The sequence below is a fragment of the Dipodomys ordii genome, unplaced genomic scaffold (assembly GCF_000151885.1).
Source record: "Dipodomys ordii isolate 6190 unplaced genomic scaffold, Dord_2.0 Scaffold115, whole genome shotgun sequence".
Lineage (NCBI taxonomy): Eukaryota > Metazoa > Chordata > Mammalia > Rodentia > Heteromyidae > Dipodomys > Dipodomys ordii.
This window is the reverse complement of record NW_012267331.1, coordinates 447,225-460,852: the sequence shown is the minus strand read 5'-3', so window position 1 is coordinate 460,852 and position 13,628 is coordinate 447,225. Positions and strand designations below refer to the sequence as shown.

The 13,628-nt window shown below is 59.2% G+C and overlaps 1 protein-coding gene across 1 annotated transcript in view; it reads left to right on the top strand.

Annotated features, from left to right (window-relative positions):
• The window catches only part of Pxdn (peroxidasin), a 41,620-nt gene extending 37,702 nt beyond the window's left edge, over positions 1-3,918 (top strand). The window contains exons 19-22 of the mRNA XM_013028869.1: positions 589-709; positions 1,063-1,189; positions 1,540-1,653; positions 2,201-3,918. Of these exons, the coding sequence (XP_012884323.1) occupies positions 589-709; positions 1,063-1,189; positions 1,540-1,653; positions 2,201-2,329 (491 nt within the window). The 3' untranslated portion in view covers positions 2,330-3,918. The remainder of the gene's footprint in view (positions 1-588; positions 710-1,062; positions 1,190-1,539; positions 1,654-2,200) is intronic.
• The last annotated feature ends 9,710 nt before the right edge of the window (positions 3,919-13,628 follow it).

Sequence of the window (13,628 nt, the reverse complement as noted above, 5' to 3'; positions counted from 1 at the left end):
GCCTTGCATGCATGAGGCCCTGGGTTCGATTCCTCAGCACCACATAAGCAAAAAGAAAAAAGCCAGAAGTGGCACTGTGGCTCAAGTGGTAGAGCAAGTGCTAGCCTTGAGCTGAAGAGCTGAGGGACAGCGCCCAGGCCCAGAGTTCAGGCCCCACAACCGGACCCCCCCCAAAATATAATAATAGAGCTTAGGGTAAGCCTCAGCCACGTTGAGAGGCAGTGGCACTCCAGGTTGACATCATTGGTTTTGGATAAGGGGCAGAGAGCCTCCTGGCACTCAGCCCAGGATGTGGGCAGACATTCTCTGTGTGCTGTGGGACCAGCGGCATCTGCAGGTGGCAGGGATGGCAGGGTGGGCATCGGAGCCACGGTGGGCTGGCCTGTCCTGGTGATGCAGGTGGCAGGTGGTGCCGTGGGCCTGGGCTAGGGCCAGAGCGGCCAGCTCTTGGGCTCCACAAGCCCGTCCGCTGCTGCCTGTCTTCTGGGTGTTCTGTGGGTTTCACAGACACACCATAGAAGGTAGTCGCTCTTGGACAAGGTGTGCTTATTTTCTGCTAAAGTCAGAGCCATCTCTGCCTCTCTCCAGACTGCAGGACCAGGGGACAGTTCAACGCATTCTCCTACCACTTCCGGAGCAAGCGGTCTCTGGATTTCAGCTACCAGGAGGATGAGCCTACCAAGAGAGCGAGACCGCAGAAGGAGCTGGGGTGAGATCTGGGTGTGGCTATGGAAGGAGCTCCCCGCCCCATGGCGTCCAGCAGGAGCTGTCTCCATCAGCCTGCGCTCCTGCCTTGGGCCGGGCTTCGCAGGGCTGTTCCCCAGGGTGGAGGGCAGGTCTGTAGTGGGCCGGGCTCAGCAGGGCTGTCGCCCAGGGTGGAGGGCAGGTCTGTAGTGGGCCGGGCTTAGCAGGGCTGTCTCCCAGGGTGGAGGGGCAGGTCTGTAGTGGGCCGGGCTTCGCCGGGCTGTCCCCCAGGGTGGAGGGCAGGTCTGTAGTCTGTCCTGTTCGGTCCTGCTGGGTGCAGGAGGACCCATCGCTGCGCCTCCTCCCCCCGCCCCTCAGTGCAAAGCACGGTGCACCCAGCAATGCCACGACAGCTTCCTCCGAACTCTCAGAAGGAACAGCGACAAATGACTTCAAGGAATTTGTCCAGGAGATGCAGAGGACCATCACAGACCTCAGAAGACAGGTACAGGCCCTGTGAGCCTTGTTCCCTGTGGCCTGTCCACAGCCCGGCTGGGCCACTGGAAGGTGGTTGTGTCTGGTGGTGGATGGGGGGGGTGGCCCCCGGGGGATGCCCCTCCTGTGGCTCCTGTTGTGGCCTGCCAGCGGCTAGGCTGCGTCCAGCCTCAGTGCTCTGATGTCGTTACAGCGGGGCGGGGCGGTGGGCGGTGGCTGCCCTGCTGACTCAGACCTCCGCCTGGTTAGCGCCCACCGGTCCAGTCAGTACCCTTGAGGTCCCGGCCATTGCTCAGCCTAGTGTAGGTAGGAATGTTTTGCACAAGAGCTGCAGGGCGGACGCTCTGTGCCCCGTTGCAGATCAACACGCTGGAGTCTCGCCTCAGCACTGCGCAGTGTGTGGACGCCGACGGCAAGGTGCACGCCAACCACGCAACGTGGAGAAGAGACGCGTGCAGCACCTGTGAATGCAGAGTGAGTACCGGCCCGCGCCGTGCCCATGTCCGGAGGGCGGCGGCCTTCCACTGTCCTTCCACCCTCCCGGAGCCCGCTGGGCCTGCCCCAGCCCTGGCCTGGTTACCCCCGCACCTGTGCGGTGGCTGTGGAGGACGCAGGCCCACTGCAGAAACTAGAACGCCACTGTGTGCGCCCTGTCCCGGGGCCAGCGGAGCACTTACCTGCCCTCGTGGCTCTGTCCAGTCTGGGCTGGACGGAGCAGGGCGGCCGTGGACGGGGGGGCAGGGTGGGATGGAGCGCTGCCGGAAGCGTAGTGTGGCTGCCGCCGCCAGGGGAAGCTTGAGCTGGCAGCTAAGGCGGTGAGACAGAGCCCGACGTGGGGCCCCGGGCACTGGCAGGGTCCGATTTTAGCCTTTCTCAACCCTCGCATCCCTGGGCTTGAGGAGAATGGAGCTCAGGAGAGGAGAGCCGTGTCCCAGCCCGGATGCCGGGAATGACAGCGGTGCCATCCCAGGTGCCCAGCTGTCTGTCAGGAATGACAGGCATGTCCCTCCCGTTCTTCTAGGATGGACAGGTCACCTGCTTCGTGGAAGCCTGCCAGCCTGCACCCTGTCCTGAGCCCACGCGGGTGGACGGAGCTTGCTGCCCAGTCTGCGTAGAGGGACCTCAGGAGAATACCCCGAGGGCCTCCTAGGCAGAGCCCCTTGAGCTGGTCTGCAGCGTCCTCGAGAGATCAGACCCAGGGCACCGGAGCTGCGGACCCCGGGGAAAACCTGGACCCCGGACACTCTGGACCGCCGCCCTGCTGTTCCCTGGGCACGGGCTGCTTTGGACCCCACATCGCAGAAGGAAGCAGCAGACAGGCAGGGGTGCAGATGTCCGTCTTCACTGCATGTTAGACTTCTCAGGATTTTATTTAATTCTTTTAGAATGAAAAATTGGTGCTATTGTAAAATTGCACAGTTCGGTCATTTGGGTTCCTAAATTGATTCTGCCTAAAAACGCCGTTTTTTGCTAAGTAAGACAGCATACCTCTGACGTCCTCTCTGCCTGGTTCTGAGACCTCGAGCTTCCAACAGGCGAGGCCTGAGGTCTGGCTGACATCAAGGGAGCCCTTGCCTGGCAAAGGGACAGTCTTAAGAGCACATTAAGCCATCTCTGCAGGCCCACTGAGGCCCGCTGCATCCTGCCTGCCCGCCTTCCCCGGGCCCTAGCCTCTCATTCACCCGCGACCCTGCCGCCAGCCCTGCCACAGCGGCTGTTGGAACTGTGTTTGGAGAAGGGCTTAGTTCCCGTCGCTGCGTGTGCACACGGCCTTGCTGTGGACCGTACTCTCCGGTCCACACGGCATCCAAAGACCTCACAGAGACCACAGGCATTGGCAGGCAGGATGGTCCCCAGAAGGACTAGACCCCTTTTCCAGAACCTTCTGATGGGAGACGCGTGGGTGGGCCAGACTTGAATGTGGGGAAGTCTGAGTTACGTTGTTTAAAAAACAGAAAACCCCAAGTCCTACACCTCACGGGCGCTTGTCAGTGCACGATGTTTATAAAATCGCCCACTTTTTAGGTGTTAGATGTGGTACAAAATCAAAATTCTATGCAAAAAACAGTTTAATTCAGCGATGAGCAACATCATACCTCATGGTCTCTCTTTAACTGGCTGGAGCTTTCCATTGTGTTCTCCGCACAGAGTGGCCTCTGATGGGCGGACCATCCCTGAAGCCGATCTCTGTCTGGTGCCCTTGTGGGGCAGGCAGGCCGCACGGCCCTGCCCAGGGGCTGGCACACCTGGTGGCGGAAGTGCCAGGGGTGTCATGCACACCGGCGTGCATGGCGTGTGCACCACCCGTGCCCGAGGGCCGCCCCACCCCGGGGAGGTGCAGCGAGGCGCTGTGGACAGCGGCCGAGGCCGCCTCCGGCACCCTCACCACAGACGCACGCGTTGCCTGTGCAAGGGTGGTCCTCTTGTTTTGCCCTTCTCTTGTAAGGACAGACGGAGGCTGTTTTGTGTTTCTGCAATAGTAAGCCAGGTTTCTTGGTGGGGATTCTGTGAGTGGCCTGTGAGTTTGTCTAAGACGTGGTGGTGATGTAACTGCTCAGGTATGGGAGCGGGCACGCGGCTTGGGGCTTGCCGTGGGCGCAGCCCGCCTCGTGTGCCGGGCAGTCAGCACAGCGGTGTGCTGGGGCAGGCGGGTGGGGGCGGAGCTCAGGCTTTAGACCAGTGGAGGTAGGCTGACTGATTCATATGAAATTCTGTAACTCAAGCCAAAACGTCTGCAGAATGACCCAAGATGGCGGGCGGCTCCGGGGTGCGCTCCGCAGCCACCGTGGGCTGTGAGAGGTGAAGGCCGTGTAAATATTTATTTACTTTCTAACTGTGGCCAGTGGCCCAATGCTGGTGTTATGTTCATTGTATTCAGTAAGTACCAAAGACCCGTTTGCACTTTGTAACGACACCTTTCAGTTCAAATAAAAGGGCCACATTTCAAGTGGAGAATGCCTGTCTGCCTTCCTTTCTCCTCTCCTTGCCATCCATCCTTTATTTACTTTTTGCAATGACAAAGCTCCGTTTTCTCAGCAGGTGACACACAAGCAAGGCCAGGAAAGGAAGTACGTGTAGATGGGTGCAGAAGTGCACCAGGCAGCGAGTGTTCCATTCGAAAACAAAAAAGAGAGTGCGTTCGTGAAAATGGGATTGGCGTGTCTCATTTGTATTGTTAAGAGGCAGGTGGGAGCTAACTTCCGGGAAAAATGTCCTGAAATCTTGGTGTGGACAAAGCAGTTTGTCAGAGAGGAAGAGAGTGGTACCAAGACACCCTGTTGGCATCCATGGTGGGTGGGCAGGCTCTCCATAATGGGTGGTCCCAGAACTGCCGTCTGTGCCTGCACCGAAGCTGTGCCGTCTGCCTGTGTGACTCTGCCCTGTCTGTGCTCTCTCTGTGTGGCTCTGCCCCGTCTGTCTCTCCCTCTCTCTCTGTGTGGCTCTGCCCCGTCTCTCTCTCCCTCTCTGTGTGTGGCTCTGCCCCGTCTGTGTCCTCTCTCCCTCTCTCTCTGTGTGGCTCTGCCCCGTCTGTGTCCTCTCTCTCTCTCTGTGTGTGGCTCTGCCCCATCTGTCTCTCTCTCTCTCTCTCTGTGGCTCTGTCCCGTCTGTGTCCTCTCTCCCTCTCTCTCTGTGTGACTCTGCCCCATCTGTGTCCTCTCTCCCTCTCTCTCTGTGTGGCTCTGCCCCGTCTGTGTCCTCTCTCCCTCTCTCTCTGTGTGGCTCTGCCCCGTCTGTCTGTCTCTCTCTCTCTCTGTGGCTCTGTCCCGTCTGTGTCCTCTTCTGTCTCTCTCTCTCTCTGTGGCTCTGTCCCGTCTGTGTCCTCTCTCTCTCTCTCTGTGGCTCTGCCCCGTCTGTGTCCTCTCTCCCTCTCTGTGTGGCTCTGCCCCGTCTGTCTGTCTCTCTCTCTCTCTGTGGCTCTGTCCCGTCTGTGTCCTCTCTCTCTCTCTGTGGCTCTGTCCCGTCTGTGTCCTCTCTCCCTCTCTCTCTGTGTGGCTCTGCCCCGTCTGTGTCCTCTCTCTCTGTGTGGCTCTGCCCCGTCTGTGTCCTCTCTCTCTCTCTCTGTGTGGCTCTGCCCCGTCTGTCTCTCTCTCTCTCTCTCTCTCTCTCTCTCTCTCTCTCTGTGGCTCTGTCCCGTCTGTGTCCTCTCTCTCTCTGTGTGGCTCTGCCCCGTCTGTGTCCTCTCTCCCTCTCTCTCTCTGTGTGGCTCTGCCCCGTCTGTGTCCTCTCTCCCTCTCTCTCTCTGTGTGGCTCTGCCCCGTCTGTGTCCTCTCTCTCTGTGTGTGGCTCTGTCCCGTCTGTGTCCTCGCTCTCTGTGTGGCTCTGCCCCGTCTGTCTCTCCCTCTCTCTCTGTGTGGTTCTGCCCCGTCTGTGTCCTCTCTCTGTGTGGCTCTGCCCCGTCTGTCTCTCTCTCCTTCTCTCTGTGTGGTTCTGCCCCGTCTGTGTCCTCTCTCTCTGTGTGGCTCTTCCCCGTCTGTGTCTCTCTCGCTCTCTCTCTGTGTGGTTCTGCCCCGTCTGTGTCCTCTCTCTCTGTGTGGCTCTGCCCCATCTGTGCCCTCTCTGTGTGGCTCTGCCCCGTCTCTCTCTCCCTCTCTCTCTGTGTGACTCTGCCCCGTCTGTGTCCTCTCTCTGTGTGCGGCTCTGCCCCGTCTGTGCCCTCTGCCTGTGTGGCAGCTTTGAGCCCTACTCCAGTCTGGACAGGAGAGATCACTGTTAAGGGGAGACTCGGGCGGGCAAGGTTGTTCCTCATGTAGAATATCACGTGCTAGTTCCTTGTCCTTTCGGATTCGGGACAGACCTTGTGCTGCTGGTGGCAGCCTGTGTCATACCATGAGACCGGCAGTGGCTCAGCAGCCAGCCAGCCGCACTGAGCCTGCGCAGGGCTTTGCGCTGGGCTGCCCCACACAAGAAGGTCTTCATCCTAAGACCAACTTCCACCGTCATCAAAAACTACATCAGGATTCCTCTCGTGACCGGTGAAACGCTGATGTTCTTGCATGACATGAATGATTTCCGTTCTACTTCGGCTTTGGGGGTTGCCGCAAAGGACTGTGTGCAGATAGGAGAGCCCAGTGTCTGCAGGTCAGCCATGTTCACAGAACCACTGGGGACAGTGGCCAGGCCAGCATGGCACAGGCCTGTCCTCCCTGCTCCCGCAGGCCGATGGCAACCTGGGGCTGGAGCTCCCCAGCCCACAGGCCCGGGGCTAGGGCTCCCCAGAGCTCCGCAGCCCGCAGGCCCGGGGCTGGGGCTCCCCAGAGCTCCGCAGCCCGCAGGCCCGGGGCTAGAGCTCCCCAGAGCTCCGCAGCCCGCAGGCCCGGGGCTGGGGCTCCCCAGAGCTCCCCAGCCCACAGGCCCGGGGCTGGAGCTCCCCAGCCCACAGGCCGAGCAGCATTCTCTCTCATTTGGGCCCTTGAGTGTGATGGTTCATGTTTGGTCAGTCTTCCAGTGGCGGGTCTGCCCCTGGTTATGTGGACACAGGAGTAGTTTCCTCCACCCCAGACCGAGGTATGGCACGGGCAGTGTGTGTGACTCTGGGAGGCTTCGCGGGCCCAATGGTGACTGCCTGTGTGTTTGCAGGGCTCATTAAAATGACTCACGCTCCACCAGCAGACGTCATGTCTGGGTTTCCTTGTTCTAATGACCTGGGGTACAGAGGACAAGCAGGGGGAGCCTGCTCTCAGTGTTCCCCACTGTTCTAGAAGTCTCCCCGGCACAGCAGGGGTCAGACTGAGAGGTGAGCAGCACCATGCCCCCGGGGCACTGCTGGGGGGGGGGGCAGGCCGCACTGGGCCGCCGACTGCTTTGCGTTCCTGAGCTGGAAAAGGCCGGGACCCATGGCTGATGGTGTGACTGTCACCAAGGTTTGTGAAAGATTGGCAGCAGTAGTCTGGCTTTCATTCTGTTTTCTGTCCCTTCCTGAACAGTCTTCATTACTGCAGAACAATGAACTTTTGATGTGTTTCAGCAAAATCATGTCTTCAGTTGCTACTAACCCACAGTCAGCGACGACCCGGCATCACGGTTCTGTGCTCCTGCTCCCAGAGCCGCCTTCCGGAAGGCGGGCTGGTTTTCCTCTGTCCTTGGGTCCTTGGGACATGACACAGCCCCCACCAGGGTGAAACACCGCCCAGCCAGTGTGCTGTGCAGCTGCTGCAAGGAAGTTCCTGGAAGTCAAACTACACCACCAGAAATGACCTCAGCGGAGGACCCTTGGTCCTTACTTCCTTCAGCCATGGCAGAGGGAAGGGGCGGGGTCAGATCCTTCCGGGCCCCGCACCTCCGGGGGTCACACTCAGCTCCCTCCACCACTGCCTCCACGCTCTGCTCCCGGTTGGTGCCCCACACCCAAGACCCACACTCGCTTCTTTGACTGAAACCAGCGTGTGGTTCATGTTGCCAAGCAAGGAGGGACTGGACAGGAGCGTTTTAGAGCATTATCTCTGCCTCTGCCACACCACACCTCAGTTGGCCCTGTCCGTGGGGAGGACAAGACTGTAACCTGGGGACCCATGATCTGAATCTCCCAGGTGAGATTAGCCGCATCCTGCCATGCCCAGGCTTTCCAAACGTCTGTTTTCCATTTATAAATCAGAGCGTGACACTCCGGCGGGTGAGCTTGCTGTGCACAGCACAGGTCTTCATGTCCAGGGGCTGCACAGACCCGGCGCATGGGTCTCCGGCACCCATGCGTGCTCAGCCTTGCTCTGCTTCACCAGGTCCGGATTCGAGCCCCACCTCTGTGCCACAGCTGGTCTTTAGCAGACCAGGCACGGTGTGTCCCTCAGCAGACTGGAAATGCAGCCCTGCGCTTGACGAAAGGCAATGAAGCCATGGCAGGAAACGCCCCGTCTGACCTGGGACTGTGCCACAAGAAGCAGTGACCGCAAGCCCCCACGCCGGTGGGAGGCTAGCTGTTCTGAGAAGCCGACACCCCAGCCTGGTGGACCCCCAGATTCCCACCGGCCCAGCCCCCCACGCCCTCCTTCCCCAGCCTCTTTGGAGTGGGCCTTTCTGGTTTTGTGTCCTTACACAGCCCGTCTTCCTCATTTCTACATCTCCATCACTCCCCTCCGCTGTCGGTGGTGAGCGGGCTCTGGGAACATGTCCAGCGTGAGCACTGTGTGCTCTTTACTCACTGTGAGTCACCGGCAGCCCCGGAGCAGCTCTTATCTCTGCACGGACCAGGAACCCCAGAGACAGGCCGGCGCAACTCACCACGTCTGCCTGCATGCTTGGCTGCTTCAGGGCCTCACCAGCTCTGCCCCAGCTCCTTGGCAATGGCCCGTCGGCCTTTACCGCGGAGTGAGCATAACAATTTTTATCTAACATCTGAAGACTGGGATCTGGATGAGCTCCATCTCTGTTGATTACTGCAGGAGCTCAGGCTGGCTATGCACCCGGGGGTGTCTGTTCACTCATGGGTAAAATGCTGTGCTGTGGATGGGGCAGGGTGCGTGTCAGCGAGGAGGTGAGTGTGAGTCACAAGAGCCCACGGGCCGTGCAGGGGCCCACGCCACGCGTCCGGGGGCCCACGCCACGCATCCCGACCCAGCCTGGGCCTGCCGAGCCCCGCGGGGCAGAAGACAGCCCTGCACTCATGAGGCTCTTTGGTGAATTGGAAAGCCAGCTCCTGACACGGCCCTGAAATCTTGGTGTGTATGGGTTCTGGTGCTGGGACTTGAGCTCAGGTCAGGGCCTCCAGCTGTTGCTTAATGGTCTTTTGCTTAAGGCCAGCGCTCTCTCACCTGAGCCACACCTCCATTCAGGGTTTTTGCTGAAAAGACAAGAATTTCTTGTATGTGTCTGCCTGGGCTGGCTTTGGGCCATGATCCTCAGATCTCAGCCTCCTGAGTAGCTACAGAGCTAGTTAGAGGACAAACAACTGGTCTGAAAAATGGGCAAAGTGTCTTAAGCCATTTCACCAAGATAGAAGAAAAGCAATGAGCCGCTATATGACCCAACACAGTGATTGATTTCCTGAATGAAAAGTAGGCAGAGGGGTAGCCCTGGCCATGGGCTGGGGGAGCAGCGTGGCGCAGCCAGTCCAGCCCGGCAAGCCAGGATGATGCCCTGCTCTGCGGTAACTTCCCTGAATCCACAGCAGGCTCCCCGGCACCCTCCTCCCTCCCTCCCTCCCCTCCCTCCCTCCCCCTCCCTCCCTCTTCCTTCCCTCCCTCCTCCTCTCCTCCTTCCCCTCCCTCACTCCCTCTCCCTCCTCTCCCCTTTCCTCTTCTCCCCCCCTCTCCCCTTTCCTCCCTTGTTTCTTTTTCTCAGTCCTCTGCAGGGCCACGCTAATTATAATTACAACAGAACGGAACCCATGAATCTGAACCTACGTGAGGAAATTGGCTGGGACCTTGGTGTGCTGTGAGGAAATTCACATTCCTTCAGTGTTGCGCTCCACGGGGAGGAGGCTCCCCATTGTGTGTAATGCCTGCAGGAGTAATTGGGCTAATCATTTAGATGTTTTTATACTCAGAGAATATTTTTATTTAAACTCTGAACTGATGACCTTAATATTAAAGGTCTGTGCCTTTTGTTACAAGATGGACATGGAAATGGACACTGACAATAGATGGAGGCCAGACACCGTTTGTAAGCTTCTAGTTGCCCTCGGAGACATAGCCAGCCGTGTGCAGCTGTGTGCCAGAGAGCCATGGCTGCCCATCATCCACCCCCTGTCCTGTGCCATGACTGTCCGTCCATCCCCTGCCCTCTGTCCTGTGAAGGACGGGGATGCAGCACCTGATCCTCACCTGTGGCCCCCTTTGCTGAGGTATTTCCAGTGAAGATCATTAAGAACGTTGAGCCTGGACTTACCTCCATTTTTTATTACCAAATCGCCCTGGGGTTCGTGATGCGCTGACTCCGCCATCCAGCAAAGGCTCACTATCCTGCAGATCCGCACCCCACCCCACCCTTAGCCCATGCCGGCGCCCTCCTCCGGGGGCCCTAGCGAGTGCTACCATTCCAAGTATGGTTCTGTAAATAAGCTGGAGGGAACGGACACGCTGCACACAGCAGCAGGCTCAGGACCAGGTTTCTGTGGGGCCTGAGAAGAGCACAAACTGTTGGGAGGAAAGACCACAAACAGGAGCTCTGTGTGCAGCAGAAATGCCCACCCAGGGCGAAGACAAAGTCCGTAGGTCCCCAGATGATGGACAGGCCTGTCAGCCAGTGACAATGGCTCACTCTTGTCAGCCTACCTTTTCAGAAGGCTGAGATGTGAGAATCTAGGTTTGAGCCAGCTCAAGAAAAGTCTGGAACTCTTAATCTGTAAGCTGCAGGCTGCAGGGCTGGCTGGAGGTGTGACCTAAGGGGTGGGAGGTGCCGGCTGAGGGCGAATGTGGGCACAGACTAGGTGAACCATAATGCTTTGGAGATGTGGATCTTTAGGACTATAGAAAGAAAAGCAGAACTGAGAGATTACCTAGCAAATGAATAATGCTTTTTTTCTCAAGTATTTAAGTTTGGATGAGTGCACAAAGCACCATGTGCACACATGCACGCGCGCACACACACACACAGGGCTGTGGTTTTCAACACACTCATGAGAGCTGTTTTGACACACTCATGAGAGCTGTTTTGAAGGCCACTTACCTGACTCTCCCGTCAAATCTTATCAAACCCGTTTTACAAACGTGGGTTGCTCCCTGGCTATCACTTGGTTTAGAAAAGCGGTGTGTCCCAGGGCCGTTGCGTTGTGCCTTCTGTGCGCTGAGCCTGCTCACTGCTCAAGCTTTCTGTCTGCCTGCAGACAGGACCTTTTCTAATCTCTGCCTGCGACCGTCCAGTTCTCTCCCCTGGAATTACCAAGAGAAGGAACCTTTTCCTGAAATCCAGAAGCCAGAGACTTCAAGGGGAAACTTGCTGCTGTGCAGTGCACAGAGCGAGTGCACCAGTGCATGCTGACGGCCAGACGCCAGGCTGCTCGCGGGTGAGGACGTGGCGGCAGAGCTAGGCTCTGCTCCTCAGTGACACCGCAGCAGGGCCAGGCTCTGCTCCTCAGTGACACCGTCCTCTTTGCTTTCCTTGGCCTGTGCCTGTGGCTTTGCCTCCTCATCTGGCAGTGTCACCGTGCAGCTAAGATCGCACAGTCAGTCATTGCGGCGGGAACTTGAGGAGCCTGACGAAGCCCCTGTGCTGCTGCGGGTGCCTGCTGGGCGCTGGGGCTGCACCCCTCCCGGCTCTCTGCCCTCAGCCTGGGCCGCCGGCCTTCCTGCTTCCGCCCGGTGGGCCCAGGGAAGAAGGTGTTCGGGGTGTTTGAGAGGTGACTTCCTTCTTCTGGGCTGTTGGGTCTGAGGTGAGCATGCGTGGACTTTGCGGGGAGCAGACCCGGGAGGGCCTTGTGGGGAATGGGAGGCGGCAGAAAAGGGAAACAGAAGGATCTGGGCCTGGAGATGGGGACAGAAGCAGGGCAGAGCTGGGCAGCAGGACAGAGATGGCCAACACTGGACAGAGGGAAGAGGGGTTGTAAACAACACTCCTGCATTAGTGAATGAATAGACACAGAAGAGATATGTAGGATTTCATATACTTCTGCATAGCAGGGTCACTGCCCTGACCCGGGCAGGAGGGGCCACTGGGTTTTCAGCTCAATCCACACTGTCCCTCCTGTCCACTCTAAGTACACCCGGCTACCGGGGTGGTGGACAGCACGGGGAAGGGAGAAGGCATGCCACCCATCCCGGAAGGTGCCCCGGTTGGAGTGGGCGGGACGCACGTAGTTCTCTTCAAGGCTGGCTGAGGCAGGGCTGCTGGTGGCCACAGGCGGAGGACGTGGTTAAAGTCGGCGGAAAGCTGACGGAGGGCCGTCCGTTCTCTGACTCCATTGACATGGCTGGCTGGTGACACACAGCACAGATGATAGTTGCAGTGGAATTCTCAAAACAAAGAATTAAGGAAATTCCATGAAAGACAGGACTTCAGGCCTCTGCTCAGCTGTGGGACTCGGCTCCATCCGCTCCCCTTCCCAGGTACTGCAGCCCGCTGGCTCCCCTTCCAGCGCTGCCTTTCCAGACAGCTTGGATTCTGCACGCCTCTCAGCCGGGTTTACTGATGCTACTTACTGCCTCTCCCTGCAGGGCACCTCTCCGGTACCTGGGGACCCGTACCGTGTTCCCCTGCCTGCCCTCCCCCCAGCCCAGGGGCCTGTCACCGTCAGTCTCCAGTGATTGTGCTGGCTGCCACAGGAAGGGCTTCCTTCATGGTTGCAGATTTGCTGCTCTAGAGTTTTCTGGGCTGTCAAATTCCAGCTGCGGAGGCCGCTGGCTCCTTCCAGAGGGGAACGTGGGCAGCCCAGGGAGGCTGCTGGGCTGACCTGCGAGGGCGAGGGGGGCGTGGCGGGCAGGGGAGCTGAGCCGACGGGCCGGACTTCCCTCCACCGAGCACCCTCTGGGTGCAGGGTGAGGCCCCTCAGGGCCGCAGTGGGACTCGGGGCTCTCGTGACTGTGCACACTCCCACTCCTTCACAGCGTGGGCTGCTGGGGTGACCCTGGCAGGGGAAGCTCCACCAATGACGTCAGGACGCCAGCTTCCAGGGCTGGCTTCCCACGACCCTTCCAGACACGGGGGGGGGGGGGGCGGTCACGGCCTTCCCAGAGGCGCCTCCAAGGACAAACCAGGGGAAGCGCGGCGCCGCCAGCTCCCAGACGCCACCTCCTCTCCTGCGTGCAGTGTCGGCCTCGCCACACAAGCCTGGACTGGGCACAGGCAGGCGGGGCGGGGTCACCCGGACGCTTCTGGTGCTGTGAGGCCCTCGGTGCCCCGTGTTCAGATCTAGGGATCAGCTGACCTCCCAGGTGGGCCTGCCCTCTGCTCCCAGGACCCAGACTCTCTGGCAGGAGGCCGGGGCCTGGCCGTCACTCGGAAGGAAGCACCATGGCCACGTTTATGTTGCTCATCATCCACGTTGTCCTTTATGGTCTTTTAAAATCATGTTTCCCTCTCCTATACATTGTAACAAGGCCGAACCCTGTGAGACTGAACTTGCGTGCTCAGTTCAGCGATACCGGATGCCACGCCCATTTGAAAAGCTGGTGTTCGCCGCGCTGCAGTGAGCGGAGGCTGGCTCTGGAGGCCGCTTCCTCCCTGCCAGCCCAGCAGGCCTCGGTGCTCCCCCAGATGCTGGCGCAAGGCTTGCTCCTCTGCTCCTCACTGCGCAGGGCACCCTCCATGGCGGGGCCAACCCTCAAGGAAGGCACAAGCAGCCAGACCCACGCTCGGCCCGGGCCCACCTGTGTCCGTTCCGCTAAGGGTGTCAGACGCTGCCTGTAGAGCAGCTCTGATGTTTGGCCACACCTAAATCAGAGGTGTCCAGATCTCAGTGAAGCCACCGACTCTTGTAGGGTGAAGTTTCCACATGAAGCCTGGGAACCTGGCGCAAGGACTAATAAAAGGCCCCTCCGGCCCCTCCGGCCCCTCCATCCCCGGCCCCTCCGTCCCCGTCC